Genomic DNA, 18,038 nt, shown 5'->3' on the forward strand with positions numbered 1-18,038 from the left:
TTGCTTTATTTTAAACCTCTGTGCATGCAGTTATATTGTTTTGAAGGTGTGCTTATCATGGTTCTGTAGAGGGGCTTTTTTTTCTCTACCTCATCTTGCCTTGAGGAAGAAGTGGAACTGTGGGTGTGATTCCTGAGTTTGGTGCAAGGCTGATGGCAGCCGTGGAGTCTGGAATTGGGATGGCCATGGTTGCAATGTGTGTTTGGGGTTTTTTTTTCTAATTTGGGCCCTGGGAATGGTCCTGCTGTGCCATGAGAAATGTCTTTATTAGCACTGAACGGCGTGGATGGCATCAGCTCCTGTCTGTCTGGTCTTCACTGCCCTTAAGACAAAGGGAATGCTGCTTTTGGTCTGTTTTAACCCACATTTCTGCCCTGTTTGCCTCCCTTTTCCCAGTTCCCATGGTTGTCTTTTCACAGGAATACACTTAATCCCCTGGGATGCTGTTGGGAAATATCATTATTAAGGAACAGAACAAGATTTCTGTGTGCTAAAGCTCAAAAATTCCTTCATACTTGAGAGAGTTAACTATGAAAACAAGGTTCACCCACAGGTTTTGGGTTTATTTCTGTCTATTTAGTCTGAAACCAAGTGGCTCTTCCCTGATAGTGCTGGAATATTTTCTATTAAGGCTGCTCAACTCTTTGCAGTGTAAATTTCCTCCCTATGTTAATCTTTAAATCAAACAATGTCAACATTTTTTTACAGCAGCTCTAATGAGGCTGTTCTGGCATCATGTCCCGGCAGGAGAGCAGGTGATGTTTTTCCTTTTGCTGTAGACAGCTGGAATTGAGAGCTGCTGTAAGTAGGACAGTGCAGGATAAACAGCAGGAGCTGAGAGCATTGATCACATGATTGTCTCTTTGGAATATTGGGTTGCTACAGAGACTACAAGCAGACAAATTTAGCACTTTACATCACAAAGCAGTTTTCTCTTATTTAGCTTAAATTACACTGGTAGTTGGTTCATCAGGAAAAAGGAAAAAATGATATGGCTCTTGGTTTTTAGCTTTCAAGTATAAATCTGCTCTTTTTGTTCACTGAACAATAAAATAATACAAAAACCATACAGATACTTCAGATTTTGTTAAATGACAATTTTATAATGCATTTCCATTTTGAACTTTGAAAAAATCTGGCTTAATAAAATGTTTGTAAATGTTTCAGGATGGGAAAGAGCAATACAGGAAAAGCTGTTTCCCCTGGCTTTGGAACACAGGGATGTTTAGAGCCATAATCCTTTTCCCAAATACATTCTGGATCTTTATGCTTTATAGCACACGATTATTTCCCTGTGAAAGCTCAGATAATTCAGATTTGCAGCCTCAAATTAAAGGATGCTAAAATACAAGGTGACAGGTTTATTAGTCTCATTTAAGTTCTGAAATACAGGAACGTGAGCAAACCCTTTAGTTTTGTATTATTGTTTATAATTGTATCTGGAAAATATATACCTTTGTGTGCATATATAAACTTCATGCTGCCTTCTGAAAAAAATCATTTTTCTTCCTTTTAAAATACTGTGCTGAAGTTTTAGTTTGTATAAAAGTAAAATTGGTATTATTGGGATGAAGCTAAGCCCGTAAATAATGAAGTTAATTTAAAATGTGGCAGTCTAAAGCAACTGTGGTTTATTCTGGAATACAGATTGCTTGCTACATTTATGTTTGTTTTAGTGCACATAACTCAGTTATGGAATAAATAAATATTTTTAACTCTCAGGTCTAAGTCAAATCAAAACATTCTCAGCCAGGAAGAATGCTTTGGAGAGCCTTTTGACAGGAGTCATTAATGATGTGCTTTGAACTGGAAGGGTTTTTTCTACTTTGCTATTAGCTATGTTTTTCTGCTTTGTGTTATCATCAAAATCAGCCTTCTGCTGTATTTCCCTGCCTGGCCATGGGGAGTTACTCAGGGATGCTTGGAAGAACATCTCTGCTCCATGGCTTTGTCCAGAGTGAGAGGAGCAGCTGGAATTCCAGCTCTGGATCCTTCATTTATGATACAGAACGTGCATCTCCCTAGAAAACATAACTGCATTTGCTGAGGTTCTTTGCACTGGTTTCAGTGTTTTACTTATTCCCTATTTTGCTGATCACAGCACGAGCACACTAAATTTCCTGTTCCTTTGTAGTCAGAATTAAGTTTGGGGAATTTGGCGGTTCAGGATTGTGGATGGTGAGTGGGAATTGAGGATGCCACGTTTGAAATAGGATGGGCTTTTGGAGCAGCAAAGGTGGGAGGGAAAACAGCCCCACCTCTCTTCAGTACCTGTGCTATTCCAGCTGCACCTGAAAGTGTGAGTAGTCCCAAAGAACTGTTCTGTTGTATCCCAGCTTGGTTAAAGGGAAAAGAAAATAAAAGAATAATCAGGAAGGGTTTAGGGCTTCATGGGGGGCATGTGTCACCTTAAACCTTTTTTCCTTATAAATTTATATTTCCAGAAGAACCCATTTAATTGTAAGACTGTGTTCTCCATTCTAGAAATTTATTATAGGAGGGAACTGCCACATTTTCAATAGGAGGTTCTCTGATATTTTGGATTTATTTAAGTGGCACCCAGAACTTTTGTGTGGTGAAGGGCAACTCTTGGAAGATGCTTCACTTTGGTGGCTGAGGGTTGGGAACTCTCAATTATTGTCAGCCACTCCTGGCATTGATTCTTGGGGAAAATGCCCCACACTGGCCAAGATATACCAATTTTTGGCAATCATTTTATAACAGACTGAAATAATGGTGCAAGTTAATTATTTAATGAGAGCCTTACTCAGCTGATGTGTTTGTGCTCCTAAACCAGGTGTGTTGGGCCCTGCTGGGAGGGACATGGTGGCATCAGAAGTGGGACAGTCATCAGTCCTGGGACAGAAACTGCTGTGAGCGTGCTCCCTGGGCAGGAGTGGCACTCAGAGTGTGCAGTTTATAAGGATTCAGTAAATATTTTGGTTGGGTTAGCAGCACTTTGGCAGAGTAAGGTGCTCCCACTTCAACTCAGAAGTAAATCACAAAGACAAGCTAGGAAAACAGGAGATAGTAATTACATAAAACAAACATTTTCTCTTTCAGCTGAAACATTTGGATTTTTTTTTTATTTACTATTAAAATGTGCTTTTAGTTGGAGCCTTTCTTGTGCTGGTGCTGTCATGAGGAGGTGATTTGAGTGTGGATTAGGGATTTGAGTGGGGTCCTAATGCAGCCGATGTTTGGGAAGCACTTTGAAGATCTAAGACTCTACAGAAGTCCTAATGTGAAGACAAAACCAGACCTAATTACCTTTTTATCAAGAAGATATTTTCAGATTTGCTAATGGAAACCTCCTGTAGATGTGGACTATAGTGTGGTTTCCCCTCCTACCCTTCAGTTATTCTTAAAAAGGTACAAGTAGAAATTGTATTGGATTTATCCACAGCAGCTTCTGGTTTTTTCCTCCCATAAAATCATAATCCTTTGTCTGTGAAACAAAAACATCTTTGTTTTGTATGATTAGAGTGAAGAGGGAGCATGGGGGAATGGAATGGCTTTACACAAATGTATTTAATGGAGTGTAGATGAGGACTGAAAGTTGCTTGAAATAGCATTATTCCCAAGGAGTCTCTTTTTATTTTATTTTTTATTTGTTTTTAAAGTTGCTTTCAGGATTGGAGCTCAGTCTAACTGCCTTCTGGTGTGTTCAGATCAAAAGTCATAAAGAAACCTTGTTCTGATGGCCCTTCATTGATTCACTGATTCAGAGATCAGTTGGAAACTGCATTATTGATACCTAAATTCTGTGATTGGAACTTTAATGAAATTAATTAGAAATATCAATGGAGCAACTTGATGTTCAGAGTCAGACAAGAAAAAAGTTGTTTTGAATTAGGATTTTGTTTTCAGAATTTTCTGAGTAAAATGTATGCAACAATGAATGATGGCAGTAGTAGAAGTACTAAAAAAGGAGGTTATCAATGCTGACTTTAACATCAGCTATTTTTCTTTCTATATCTGACCTTAAGGATATCACTGATTCTCTCTTCATGCAGAATAAAATTTCAAACTGTTGAGGTGTAGGGATTTTTTTTTTTTTATATTTCAGCAGTGAGATGCTCTGCACAAATTACCAGTGATCTTCTGAGCTACCTAAAATAGTCTGCAAATAAAAATAGGATGAACTCTCCGTTAGCAGGCAGGAAACCACCAGCCTGATTCTGTTACTGTGTCCTTGACTGAATTGTAAAGATAATTTGCCTATTTACCCCAAAGTGATACATGGTAGATTTTTTGCTTGATTGGGATTTTTGTTTGTGAGGTGACTTACTTAGAAGATCAGAGGTGGATTTAGAGAAATGTGGAAAAATCTATATACATATATATATATATATATATACACCTTTTCTTTATTAGATTATGTTAAAGTTTGGAATATTCCTCCTAAATTGAGGTTATGCACTGACAGCCAGGCTCTGGAATCTTAAAGAATTGGAGGATGTTCAAAAGTATTAATTTAACCAAAACAATAATAAAAAGTATGCATGTTTGTAGAGTTTCTTGCTAAGTCAATAAAATAATTTGTGTGGGACATCCAGTAGAGCTATGGTTCTTCATGTTCCTTCCTCCTTTTCTTTACTCCCTCCAAAGAGCTTCCCTGTGGTTTTGATTTTTTTTTTTTTTTTTTAATTAGGATTCTTTATTTGTATTTCTTGTGATTATTTCCACATGCATTGATATTTCTTAAGTTCTGTAGGCTGAAATAATTTGAATGTAAGAAAGCTGTTTCTGAGCACAACTGGCTCAGAAGAAACCAACCACTTGAAGTCCATGAAGTGTTAATTTTGACTTTCAGGTTAACCTTTGTTTTAAAGCAAACTTGTGCTTCCAGAGGATAATTTGTGTCCCGGGTGGGATCTGTTTCCCTTATCCCGAGTTTCCAGACTCCCTTTTTTACTGTGTATTTCTCCTGTGAAACATATTATCCTACTGGCCTGAAAGTGCCTCTGCTGCACCTCTAAAAGAAAACCCGCCGGTGCTGCACATCGTTCTGCTGTTTAACACATTTATAGCCAGGATTAGTGGAAATGGGGTGATTTTTGGGTTTTCCAGGATGAATTGTAGCAGTGGATCCTCTGTCCATGCCATGGAGGCAGAGCTGGGAACAATGGCAGTGGCAGCGCTGGGTGTTCACTCGCTGGATTATTTTGTTGGAAACCTCTCCCCTGCTGAGTTGGGGGAGGAAAGAGATCTGATTTGGGGTGGTTTTTTTGTATTTTTGGATTTGGCTTTTGCATGGTGACCTTGAGTTTTCCTTGCTCCTCCTTAGGACTGGTTTTGCAGTGTGATGAATTGAAATGCTTCTGTTATCATGCTGATGCCTCCCTTTGTCTTGGTTTATCTGAATTCCATCAGATTATGCTGTGATTGTTTGTCCTTTATCTGGCTAACAATGGGGTGTTTACAAGAGGTGAAGCTTAATTGCATTTAAAGCGTATATAGGGAATATATGCATTCATTTTTAAATTATATCTTGCTGATGCTGAGCTTCTGAATTGTGTCTGTCACTGGGAACCAAGGCACTGCCACCTCCTTTGCCCTAAAACATCCAATATGGTTTGGAAAATAAAATTCAGTTTGAAAATCAGTCTTCCACCATTTGCATAAGGATTAAAGTTTAATCAGATTTCCATACTGGAATTTAGTGGTGAGTCCTGGCCACGTGACTTGTTACACTTGAAGTCATCAACAAGATGCTTAGCTCCATCCTCACTGCATTTTGGAAATGTAACTTCCCTGGGATTCCTGAGCACTGTGGGGTTTCAGCTGTTATGAAGCAGTTTATAATTCATTCAGATCTTACCTTTCTTTTTGCTCCTAAAACACAATTAAAGCTGAAAGCTGGAGAACTGTTTTCCCTCAGAGCAGCTCCTCAGTGGGGTCACACCAACTCTTGCTTTAAGGTGCTGGAATAAAAACTGTTCTTCCTGCTCCTCCATGAGCACCCTGAGGGTTCTCTCATCCTTTTTGGGTGGTTTTGGTCCTCAGTTTTAAATCTGCTGTGTTTTTGTCACTGTTCCACCTTCTCCCTGACTCTGAGGCTTTGGGGGTGAGAGTGAACCAACCCATATCCATTTCCAAGGATTGAATGGACTGTGCCAATTCCAGAAAGTTTTCCTTCCCCTTGCTCTCCCCTTGCATCCCACCATCTCCCTCTGGGAAAAAAACATCTTGGAAATGGCACTAAAAATGTTTTCAGTACCCTCAGCCATGGAGGTTGTGTTTTAATGGGGTTGTTCCTGTTGGTTCTCCCTGCCCTGGAGCTGTTTGTGTCTTTCCCAGGAATGCCAAACTGGCTTTTAGACTAAGGAACACCAATGTCCCAGAGCCTTCATGCCATCCTGGGTGGTGGGATCAGGTTGTATTTTTGGGACACAGTGGTGTTGCATTCATTTTTAGGCTGCAGCAGTTCATGGAGTGTCTTTTCCATTGGATCATGCAAAGTATCTGCTGTTTTGACTGACTAAAATCAGTGTTTCCTGTGACTTGATATCTTTATTCCCTGAGACTGAGCAGGGTTTTGCTGCTCCCTCCTTACAAAGGAAGATTTATTTTCTCACCAGCACTTTGTAAAGTTCTCAGGTTCTCCTTGACCTTGGTCCTTCTCTGGCTGTGATGTTGGACTTAATTTAAGGTCCAAATGAGCAGCATCTTCTGCTTTTAAACATCTGCTGTTTTCCTGCTGGAATGCATCAGTCTGGCAGACACTTGGGATAACTTCTAGCCACTGGAACTGAGGAATGTTGTGCCTGTACAGCTTCTTTAAAAGGGGGAAAAAGTTTTTCAGGCAGGTGTGAGGATGTGCCACTTCTGACGGGGATCTGCTTGGTTTTGCCTTCCTTTCTTCCTGCCCTTTAATTAAAATTGGTGAAATATGTTTCACATAAATCATGGAGTTGATGTGGATGCAACATTAAATGTTTTCCTGGTTGTCCTTGCAGGGGTCAGCTGTATATATAACAACAACAGGTAGCAGAGCCCCAAAAATTAGAAATTCTCTGCAGAGTGATCATGAGGAGTAAAAGATTTCATGTAGCTGCTCACTAATAACTGTACAGGGCACTGGGATACAGCATTTAAATCAGAGTTGTAGGAAGGAGAAATGTTCATTATTGGGGAGTTATTTGCTGTTCAAGTCTGTTGGTCTTTTTTTCCCCTAAAACTCTGGACCATGAGAGACACTGTCAGTGAAACATCTGCTATTAAACATTGACACTTGCCTTAATGACTTTAATTAAGAATGTCTCGAGCCTCGTTTTTTTTAATTGATTGTATCTTCCCTTTTGTGTGTAGGTATGGGATTTCATTTTTAGTTACTTGATTGGCTTCAAGAACACGAAGATAAGATTCAATTTAAATAACAAAACAAAACCGCTTCTCAAAGCTGTTGCCATTCTTCTTGCTCTTAAATAAGTGACTTGTTGGCTGATATTAAATTCTGCTTAGTGGAGCTGTGACAGGACAACCTAGATATGACCTCATTAAAAATAAAATATGTTCAGATGTACTTCTAGAGATTTTAAATAAATTCATAACGTATAAAAATATTAAATTACAGGTTTTTGTCTTGTAAAAAATGATACAAGTTTTAAATTTCCTCAAGACAGCAAAATATAAAGTGTCAGACTGAAGAAATTGAAAACTTAGTGCCTGTTGTTTTTCAACTGATTTTTCTTTGGGTTTGTAAAGGGAATATATATTTAGCATTTTATTGCTGTTTACATAGAAGGGTGTTTTGGTTGGTTCCTTTAATGAGTATATTGTCAGGGAATGCCTTCAAACTACCAAAAAAGAGACCAACTTACTGAAATTCTGTACTTCAGACTTATTTTCTGCTGTTGCCTTTGCAGTGAGCACTTGTCCTGCTCGTTCACCTTCTTCCTGCATGGGGACAGCAACGTGTGCACCAGCGTGGAGATCAGCCAGCACCAGCCCGTGTACCTGCTCAGTGAGGAGCACCTCACCCTGGCCCAGCAGTCCAACAGCCCCTTCCAAGGTGGGATTGCTGCTTGTGGCACCTGCAGTCATCCTCTGGCTGCTCCCTGAGGGTGTGGGGCAGGCTGGCAGTGGGGGCAGAGTGTGTCCTGCTGTCCCCAGCTGTGCCCTGTCCTCACACAGTCAGGTGCTGTGTCCTGGCCCTTCTGCAGGTGGAGCGTTTGCATATTCATCTCTTGGCATGTAATTGAGTCATTTGTCCTCATTACACCGTTTCCAAGTGCTGTTCTATTGGTGATTTAAATATTTTGCTGTTTCAACCTTATAACCCCCACATACCTTCACCAACCCTCTATCAGAAATCCATTTCTGGCTTGGTGTATTTAACCTGTTCACACCCCCTCCCCTTTTCACTTGGCTCTTCCTTGCCTGTAAATCCCTGTGGTTCCCCCAGCAGATGCAGGTTGTGCTCTGGAAGACAGAGGAGTGCTGGGGCCTGAGTCTGGTCAGTGGGGCTGTGTGATCCCTCCCTGCAGAAATCACCTCTCCTGCATGGCCACACACCTTTAGTACTGCTCAGTGCTCAAACTTGCTATTTTCCGTGAATGCAACTTAACAGCAGCTGTGCTTCCCCAATATGGACAAGACTAAACATGAAACAGATGATTCCCTATGTATTCCCTGTAGTTGTAACACCTGAATGAAAGGATGAGGAAACACCTTAACTCTGCCAGGAATTGGAAGTGTTTCTTTATCCCACCTGTACCTGAGACTTCTTGCAAGCCAAGATGAAAACTTGCCCATTGCTTGTTTGAATTTTTAATTGGTAGTAGTTGTGGTTCCTCAATTCTTACAGCACCTATAAATTTAACCACGTGAACCTATTACCAAAAACTCAGGTAGTATAAATCATTATTGGGCTGCATTTTGACTTACACATGGTAAGTTGTTTATTTGATGTGGCTGAAATAAGAGTGCTGCTGTTGCAGAGGGGAAGAGGGAATTTGGGGTTGATATCATCTCCAATGGATTTTTATTTCTGTTCTAGTTATCCTGAGCCCCTTTGGGTTGAATGGCACACTCACAGGGCAGTCCTTCAAGCTTTCTGATTCATCCACAAAAAAGCTGATTGGGGAGTGGAAGCAATTCTACCCTGTCACATCCAACTTGAAGGAGGGATCTGAGGAAAAACAAGAAGAAATGGATTGGGAGGATGATTCTTTAGCTGCTGTTGAAGTCCTTGTTGGTGAGCCTGATTACCTTTAATTACTGAAATAAGCTAGATAATTAAACCTGCAAAATTCTGAATGCAGAAGTGACCCCATTTGATTCCTTTGCATCAGTGGTTGTTGGGTTTGGTTTCCCTGTTTGATGCTCACGACTATCTATGATGAGTTGCTGCTCAAAGTGGATTTTGCAGACCCATTAGTAGGAGGTCTTTTTCTTATGTGCAAAATTAAAAAAAAAAATAAAAAATTAAGAGAGTAAAAAAAAAACCCTGGATGCTCACTGTTGACATGTGAGCTGCATAGAAATCAGGTTGTGCTGTTTCAGAGTCCGTGCAAATTCAAACAGAGCCGACTTGTCTTTTAGGGATGTCCTCAAAACCACAGTCCTGGAGAACCTGATGTACTCAGGCACTGCCTTTATCTGCTGTTTTTCCAAAATCCCAGCCCCTGGATGCAGTGGTTTGTTCTGCTGTGGGCTGGTGACCTCTGTTTTGCCAGCAAATGCAATCCCTTCTCTGTGAGAAGCCTGTAGTGCAGTGATGGCTGGAGACCCTCGTGCTGCTGGGGATGTTGGCAGTGTTACATGATACTAAAAAGGATTTTTGCAGCCTTTATAAAACAAAGTGACAGAGGCAGGTAGCAGCATGTGGGTGTCTCTGCCTGTGTATTCAAAACCCTTTTAATTCATTCACCCAAATCTTCTGTTTAAAGCAAATCAAGTAAAGGTGGAGGTGACAACAGAGGCTTTTTGTCCAAGGAGATGCTTCAGTAGGTAAAAAAGGGTCTGTCAGCTTAGGAGTGACTGCTAAAATGATGCATTTGATGGTTTTGAGTGTAACTAACTGGGCAATGCCCTCTCTTGGCAGCTGGTGTGAGGATGGTGTACCCGGCGTGCTTCGTGCTGGTCCCTCAGACAGACATCCCTGCTCCCAGCTCCGTGGGGGCTCCCCACTGCTCCACTGCCTGCCTGGGGGTCCACCAAGTGCCTGCTTCCACCAGAGACCCTGCCATGTCCTCCGTCACCCTGACTCCCCCCACGTCCCCAGAGGAAGTTCAGACAGGTGGGAAGGAATTGAATTCTGATGAGAGAATGTTTCCATGGCTTCTCCTTCAAACACAGCAGTGTTTGCAGGGGATTCAGGTGCTCTGTGTGCAGCTGGCTTGGTAGGAGAAAAATCACATTTCTTTAGACCTGAGTTTGTTGTAGTAAAATCAGTGTCACCAGTCATGGGCAAAATGAACTCAAACTCTTCTGTTAGCTGCTGTTGTACTTGGTCTTGTTACTGTACTTTAGATTGCTCTGGGGAAGGTTTTGGGGTTTTTTCCCCTCATGCATGCCTGTGTTCTGACACAGGTCCATAACCCCCATTGTGCCCATGGTCATTAGTGAAAGGTGATGTTTTCTCCCAGTCCAGGAAGACTGGCTGTAGTTAAATTTCCTGTGTGCCCTCTGTCCTGGGTGTGAGCAGTGGTTATGCAGAGCTTAGGTCACAGCAGGTGAGACTCACTGATTAATTCAGGTGACTTATATAAATTTTATTGTGCAGAAGAGGTTTTGGTTTTTCCTTCCATGATCTCCTGTTACTCAAGCTTAACCCTTTTTTTAAATCATAATGTTTGCTTTGCTCAAGTTGTTTTCTATTTCAGGTCACTTTCATCAAAGATAAAGAATATCCAGCTCACTTAGAACATAAACATATATAGTGCTTTTTTAAATCTCCTATAATAATCTGCTACTATTCCTGAATTTTCTGTATTTTTTTATTTCCTAACACTGAGTCAAGAAGATGCTTTTCTTCCTATGGTGATTGAATTGGCATGAGAGACACTGCATTGTCTCACTGCCTGAATGCGTTTCCTCTGGTGCTGCTTTTCAGTTGATGCTCAGTCTGCCCAGAAATGGGTGAAGTTTTCCTCGGTTTCGGACGGATTTATCTCGGACAGTACCAGCCATCACGGTGGCAAGATCCCCAGAAAATTGGCCAACCAAGTGGTGGACAGAGTCTGGCAAGAGTGCAACATGAACAGAGCACAGAACAAGTATGTACTCATCCTCTGAAGCCAAAAATACCAATATTTTTTGTGTTCCTTGTAGCAATTAGTTCTCTTAAAGGCACTGTGACTGCTGGTGGAATGTGCTTTACTCTTCTAATAAACCATTTCTAAAGAAGTTCATTTTTCTCCTAACTATTTAGGAATGATTTACTTAGTCCTCAGTTTAATATGTCAGGAAAAGGCTATTTATCCTTTCTTTGCTGAATCCCTTGTCACTAAACTGCTCTTGAGCTTTGCCAGAAGATAAGAGAAGAACATATGTTGCTCCCGTATAACTCTCCTGGTATTGAATCCTAGGAGGAAGTATTCTGCTACATCAAATGGCTTGTGTGAGGAGGAGACAGCTGACAAGGTGGCATCCTGGGATTTTGTTGAAGCCACGCAGAGGACAAATTGCAATTGTTCAAGGTACAGCACTTGGCAGAGGCGCAGCCCGGTGATGTTCGCGGGGCTGAAGTGCTCAGGAGAGGCTCCTGATCGCTCCTGCAGGAGTAATTAAGCAGTAGCTGCTTGGAGGAAAGCTGGAACAAAATTTGTATCTCCTCTCTTAAATGTCATTGGAGGTCTTGAAATTCTGCCCAAGAAGTTAATGCAGAGGTTGGAGTTGAGTGGATTGGCTGAGGGGGCCTGCTGGCAGTGCAGGGACAATTCCCGAGTCCTGGGCTGGAATTCCGTATGGATATGGGCAGTAACATCTCATGAGCAGCTTTCTCAGGGAATGGGAAGGGAATGCTATTTATTTAAGATTAAAGCACCTCTTCTAGAGGGCTGTGGCTTTAGCCTTGAAGGGAGAAAGCTGTTAATCAGGAGCTTGGTGAGTAGGAATAAAAGCTCCAAACCTGCTGTCTGGGAAGGGTGGCATTCCAGGGGTGGCTGTGTGGAAAACCGCTCCTCTGGGAGTGGATGCCAGTGTGTGTTTTTCATATTAGCTGGGGAAAAAAAGGGATTGAAACAAAGGACAAAATGTCTGTGATTAAATATCTATATCTATATGTATTTATAAGACAGCCTTTTTGAGGCTGCAATGCCACAGACTGTTAATACAGGTATTAAAAATAAATGGAAACATTAATTTCATTGAATTCTCAATTTCTGTACTTATGGCAGAGTATTAATCTTTAGGTGACTGAAGTGTTACAATAGGTTTAAACACTTTCTCTGATTTAAATGTTACACTGATTACCTTGCTGTGAATATTGGTATCTTAGGAAAAAAATTACTGTCTGGAGGATGTAGCATTTTGAGAGAAATGCATTTTTTTAACTCCCTTATTGAAATGGTTGGTTAAAGTTCTGTGGAAATACTTGTGTCCTGAGAAGAGCTGGGATGTGGAGGAGGATTAAATGTTCTTTTCAAGGAGAATGTAGCTATGATAGCACTAGTTAAGAGCAAACCAATCAATTAACTATGTGAGGTGTTTATTAGAAATATGTAATTGCCTAAAGAGAAATTGCAAAGACCTAAACCCCCTTATTATTCCATGTGTTTTGAATTGTAAGTGGAGGAAAACATGTGGATGTGTGTGAGAGTTTAAAGTAAAAATAGATTTTGATACCTCTTACCTTTTATCCCTACCTAATCCTGTTTTTTCAATACAAGTGCTGCTTAACTTTGCTAATGGAAGAGTGGCAAAGAACTCCCAGGCACTGAGGATGTACGTGCACTTCAATGGCTTAATCATAAACATTTCATTCTACACTTCAGTATTTCATGTGCCTCATTCTGTCAGATGATCCTGAAAGTTGGCATCTTGAACTTGCAGATGAAATGTTTAAGCTCAAGTGCATTTACACTGAACAGACCCAACTGTATTAATGCAGCTGAGACACTGCATTTTTTTTTTTCCCACACTTGCTAAATTTGTAAGTAAGCAGCTACAAAAGCCTTGTAATAGCTTGGAAATAGCTATTGTAGGAGTGAGCTTGGCTTCTTGGTTCTTGATGTTAATTTTCCAGTCCTTAACCCAGTGAGGCTTGGGCAGCTCTCTTGGCTGGTATCAGTGTTTGAATTCCAGAAGCCATTCACTAATTCTTACGTTGTTCTACTGATTCATCAGTGCTGGCACGAGTTAAAAGTGATGAGGTATTCATGTGACAATCTATTTCTGCTAAAGCAGTTATAAAATACTGTCTTAATTCTGAGGATTCTTTGTGTGTTTGGCTCATAGGACAGATGTAACGATTTTAAAAACGGTGTTCTAAAATGGTACAGTGCTGCTCAAGTCACTCAAATTCTGGTCAGAAAGAAGAGGCAGGTTCACTTCGTAACGGTTTCAGTTTCAGACGTCTCTCATGGGCTGTTTAATGGCCTAGAAGCAGGTTCTTATCTAGTGAGAAAGAACACCATAGACATATTTGAAAGATTAATGTGGAGTCTTTTCCCCTGTATTAATTCTGCAGGCACAAAAATCTCAAACCAAGAAATTCAGGTCAACAGGGGCAGGCCCCACCTGTGGGCCCCCAGCAGCCGGCGGCTCCGAAGCACAAGACAAATGAGAAGCAAGACAAAGGGGATAAGCCACAGAAACGCCCTTTGACTCCTTTTCATCATCGTGTATCTATCAGTGATGATGTTGCCATGGAGGCAGATTCAGCGAGTCAGAGGCTTGTGATGACTGCACCAGACAGCCAAGTGAGGTTTGCCAATATCCGAACTGCGGACGGAGCGAAGCCCCCGCAGCTGCACGGGGCCGAGCTGGCAAACTCGCCGCAGCCGCCGCCGCTCAGCCCCCACCCCTGCGACGGCGCCGACGAAGGGGTGCCCAAAGCTCCCTCCACGCCCCAGAGTCAACATTTCTACCAGATGCCAACGCCAGACCCCTTGGTCCCCACAAAAGCAATGGAAGACAGGCTCGATGGCCTGTCCCAGCCTTTCCCAGCCGCGTTCCCCGAGGTTATAGAACCCACCATGTACGTCGGCACTGCCGTCAATTTGGAGGAGGATGAAGCTGACGCGACTTGGAAGTATTATAAAGTTCCAAAGAAAAAGGATGTGGAGTTCTTACCACCCCAGCTTCCAAATGATAAGTTGAGAGAGGATCCAGTAATACCTGCTGGACAGGAAAATGTAACATCAGTTACAGAGTAAGTGGTACTTGATCCTGGAGTAACAACATGTGAAGTGAGGGAACGGGAAGGCCAAAGGCAGGAGTTTCTCAGTAGAAGGAGCGGTAATGCCGAGGGTGTGAACACAACTCTAGGTACAAGGAGTTAGTCCTTGTGAAATGGGAGCACAGAGCACAGTCAGATCTGTAGCAAGACTTTCCAGCTTTTTCTCATTTCAGCTCTGATTTAACTGACAGCAACAGTATTTATTTTTATACTATAAAATTAATCTGCAGACAAATGATGTCTATTTGGGGCTTAAGTCCCTTCCTTCCCCCCCCCCCAAAAAAAAAAGAAATCATTTTTTCACTTTGCTTTCTTCATTATTTGAAGAAAATATGGGTGGTCTCAGCTGCAGAGATCCTCCTAAAGTTTCTTCTCCTGTTTCTGCTCTAGTCTTCACTTAAACGAGCTGATATTACAAGCCCCAGCTTGTAAAACGTTCTGCTCTGCTGCTTGTTTCCATTGGGATAAAGGAGTTGGTTACTTTGGATACTGTTTTAAGTTTTAATAAATTCTGGAGCTTAGAGCTACCAGAGGAAATAAAACTGGTGGTTTCAGTGGTAAAATTTAGGTTTGAGCTGTGTCTTACTGCAGTATGAGCCAAGATGAATTTGCTTTACCAGTTAGAGGGAAAACAAACCCCTCAGGAAGGATCACCACCACCAAATCCCCAAACCATAAGAACAAAATCCCTGAACTGGACCGCCTTGGCCCTGTGGGCTGTGGCCCTGTGCTGTTGGAGTGAGCAGGGAATTGTTCCTGTCATCCCTGTTTCACAGCACTTCCCTGTGAGCACACGCTGCCAGAAAAGGATGGCACTGGGAATCAACAGGTGCTGACAGGGCTGTTAATAGCAGGGAGAGCTTAACAGGATTGGGACATGCATGAAGAGGTGACAAACTTGGGCTCAGGGCTGTGATCGAGGAATTAAGGGCTGCATCCAGAGCTGCCTCTGTCCATGCACTTCTGTTGATTATTTTTGGTCCAAATTTTCTTATTCCTGTTCAGGTAAAAGGAGACTCTTACTGTGATAATATCAAATTATTGAGAGCTTTGGGTTTTCTTTTAGGAGCTGGGGTGCTGAATTTTGGTGTGGAAGAGCAGCGACTCACAAGACAGAAGCTTGGAGTTGGTTTTTGTCCTGTTGCTGGCAGTGGGAAGCCACTGGTGGCAGCACTGTAATGGCTGTGTAGGAAAGCTGGGAGTAGGAGTAAATGTGTTGTAGCTGTTGCTCTGCTCACACACAGTTTTAGGTGTTCTTTGTGGTCACTGTTTAACAGACTCTTTCAACGTGTGCATTTATAGGATGTTTCAGTACTTTTTTTCCCTCTGCCTTGAATTCACTTCAGCCAATTAGATAAGGAGAGATGTTTCCTTTTTTCTCTTCAAGACATGGTCTTTCCAAGTTTGTTTTGACAATTTACAAAAAACCTCTAGGATATCTGGCTGTTAACTTCTCTTCCTCTGTGCTGGTCAAAAATACAACAGAGGTGTTTAATTTAATTCCCCAGTCCTAGATAGTAGTTTCCATCTCTTCTTTTGCCTTTTTATTTTTCCTGATGACAATTTTTGCAGGATTTAGAACACTGGTTTATTGAGCATACAGGAGCAGCATGGATGGATTTGCCATTGTTATTGGCTGTGAGATATTTTTTGGGACAGTTTGTGTCTAGGGAGTGTCTGTGACAAAGTCAAACTGTTTCTATAGTTGAGAGGAATGTGCAGGAACTTCTCACCTTGTTTGGGGGAGCACCTTCCTCACCTGGTGCCTTTTGTATGCTAGGATACAGAAAATAAAGCTGGTTCAGGGGCACATCTACAGCTCATAATCAGAACAGTTTTTTCCTTGCCAATATTTTTCTTCTCCTGATGCAATATTAGATTTGTGAAACCAGTACTCCTGTGAGAAAACCCTAATTTCTGTGTACTTACCAGCTCCAGTTTTGGCTCAGAATGTTAACAAAAGAAAAATGCTGATAAAGGCAAATGTGGTTTGATTTTTCTCATTAGTAAATTAGGTACTGGTGTGCTGCAAGCTTAATTTGTATTGATCTGAGTGATATAAATGCCTCCTGAACACAGTGGCATTTGTGTGCTTTACTTGTGATTATTGCTTGGGGTTTTTTTTGGGAATGCAGTGAGTAATTCTTTAGCCTGGTGAGTTTCTTTCAGTGGATGTAGAGAGTTGAATCCATTTGTGCCTTATAATAAATGACAGCCATGACCTGGGATAAATTACTAATCTTTATGTGAATTGACAGTGCTTGAGGAGAGAGGGGCAGGATGAATCACAGAGCTGGATCTGATGTGTGGAAGGTGGTGATATTAAATGAGTAATGATTTAATCTTCATCCCTAAAAGTTTTCTGAAGCTGGGGTGTGAAGGAAAAAAGTGGAGAGATGAGGTTGTTCTTGTAAAGGCTGTGTGATAGCAGAAATAATTCCCCATGATAAATGCTAAATAAATGATCTTGTGATTTTTATTTTTCTTCTGTTCAGATTAATGGTGCAATGTAGGAAACCCTTGAAGGTTTCAGATGAACTGGTGCAACAGTATCAGAGTAAAAACCAATATTTAACAGCTGTAGCAACGGAAGCTGACCAGGAACCTGAAATCGATCCTTATGCCTTTGTGGATGGAGATGTGGAATTCCTATTTCCTGACAGTAAAAAGGACAGGCAGAACATTGAGAGGGACGTGGGGAAGAAACACAAGGTGAGTAAAGGAGTGAGGCTACAAATCAGTGATGAGATTAAAACAAATTGCTTTAGGCACCAGATAGAATTTAAATCCTCTTCATGTATTTAGAAGCAAATTAAAAAACAAATTATATTCTAGCAGAAATGATCAATGAAATTAAGCAGCATGTCTCTAACGGCACCTAAATTTTTTTTTTTGACACACTGGTGGTGCCACTGCATCAGGGTTTATGAGGAAAAAGCTGCTGGATCAGTCTGGCTCAGTGGCTTCCCTGTGGAAATAGGTGCTGGCAGGTGCCTGGGGAGAGAGGAGGAACAAGGCCAGTGCTTTGTTCACGAGTGGAAAGGTCTGGGGGTAGGTGAGGTGAGCCCTGACTCGTTCCCTGGCCAGTGAATTGCAGTTTTTATTATTTTTTTTGTGCTTTAGTGCAGCTATGTGAGTCTTGTACTTAAAGCAAAAGGGGACCTACAGAAAAGGAGAAAATGTAACTGCACTGGGGGCTTGTCTATGAAATAAATTTGCTTATTAGAATTAGTTATGTGTGAATACATTCCATTTAGGAACAGGTACAGTTAATGTGTAGCATCTGATAGCAAGGGTTTTTCCTTAAGGTGTTGTAGCAGGAATCCACAACTTGCTTTGTAAATTTATCCCCAAGACAAACCCTGTGTTGGCAGCCCAAGCTCTGCTCCCCCTGAGGCAGCAGCAGTCCCCAGGCTGTCCCTGCTGAGCTCACAGGGTAACGAGAACCTGATTCTTCTCCAGACACAGAATTCCCACAAGTTCATCAAATACCTCCCACCACACCCATTAATTTAAGCAAACTTTACTCTTCTTTTTTAATAGGCTGAGGATGGGACATCCAGTGTAACAGTTCTGTCCCATGAAGGAGAAGATGCAATGTCTCTGTTTAGTCCTTCTGTCAAACAAGGTAAAGAGGCTTTTTTTTCCTCTCTATCTTAATTGTGTTATATTAATGGTATCTTGAATA

At 41.5% G+C, this 18,038-nt stretch overlaps 1 protein-coding gene across 1 annotated transcript in view; it reads left to right on the plus strand.

The window, feature by feature from the left end:
* The window catches only part of MED13 (mediator complex subunit 13), a 54,551-nt gene that overhangs the window by 17,225 nt on the left and 19,288 nt on the right, over window positions 1-18,038 (plus strand). The window contains exons 4-11 of the mRNA XM_015646397.3: window positions 7,872-8,017; window positions 9,005-9,202; window positions 10,052-10,246; window positions 11,063-11,225; window positions 11,538-11,648; window positions 13,640-14,323; window positions 16,846-17,062; window positions 17,894-17,978. Of these exons, the coding sequence (XP_015501883.1) occupies window positions 7,872-8,017; window positions 9,005-9,202; window positions 10,052-10,246; window positions 11,063-11,225; window positions 11,538-11,648; window positions 13,640-14,323; window positions 16,846-17,062; window positions 17,894-17,978 (1,799 nt within the window). The remainder of the gene's footprint in view (window positions 1-7,871; window positions 8,018-9,004; window positions 9,203-10,051; window positions 10,247-11,062; window positions 11,226-11,537; window positions 11,649-13,639; window positions 14,324-16,845; window positions 17,063-17,893; window positions 17,979-18,038) is intronic.

This window comes from Parus major, chromosome 19, assembly GCF_001522545.3.
Source record: "Parus major isolate Abel chromosome 19, Parus_major1.1, whole genome shotgun sequence".
Classification (NCBI taxonomy): domain Eukaryota; kingdom Metazoa; phylum Chordata; class Aves; order Passeriformes; family Paridae; genus Parus; species Parus major.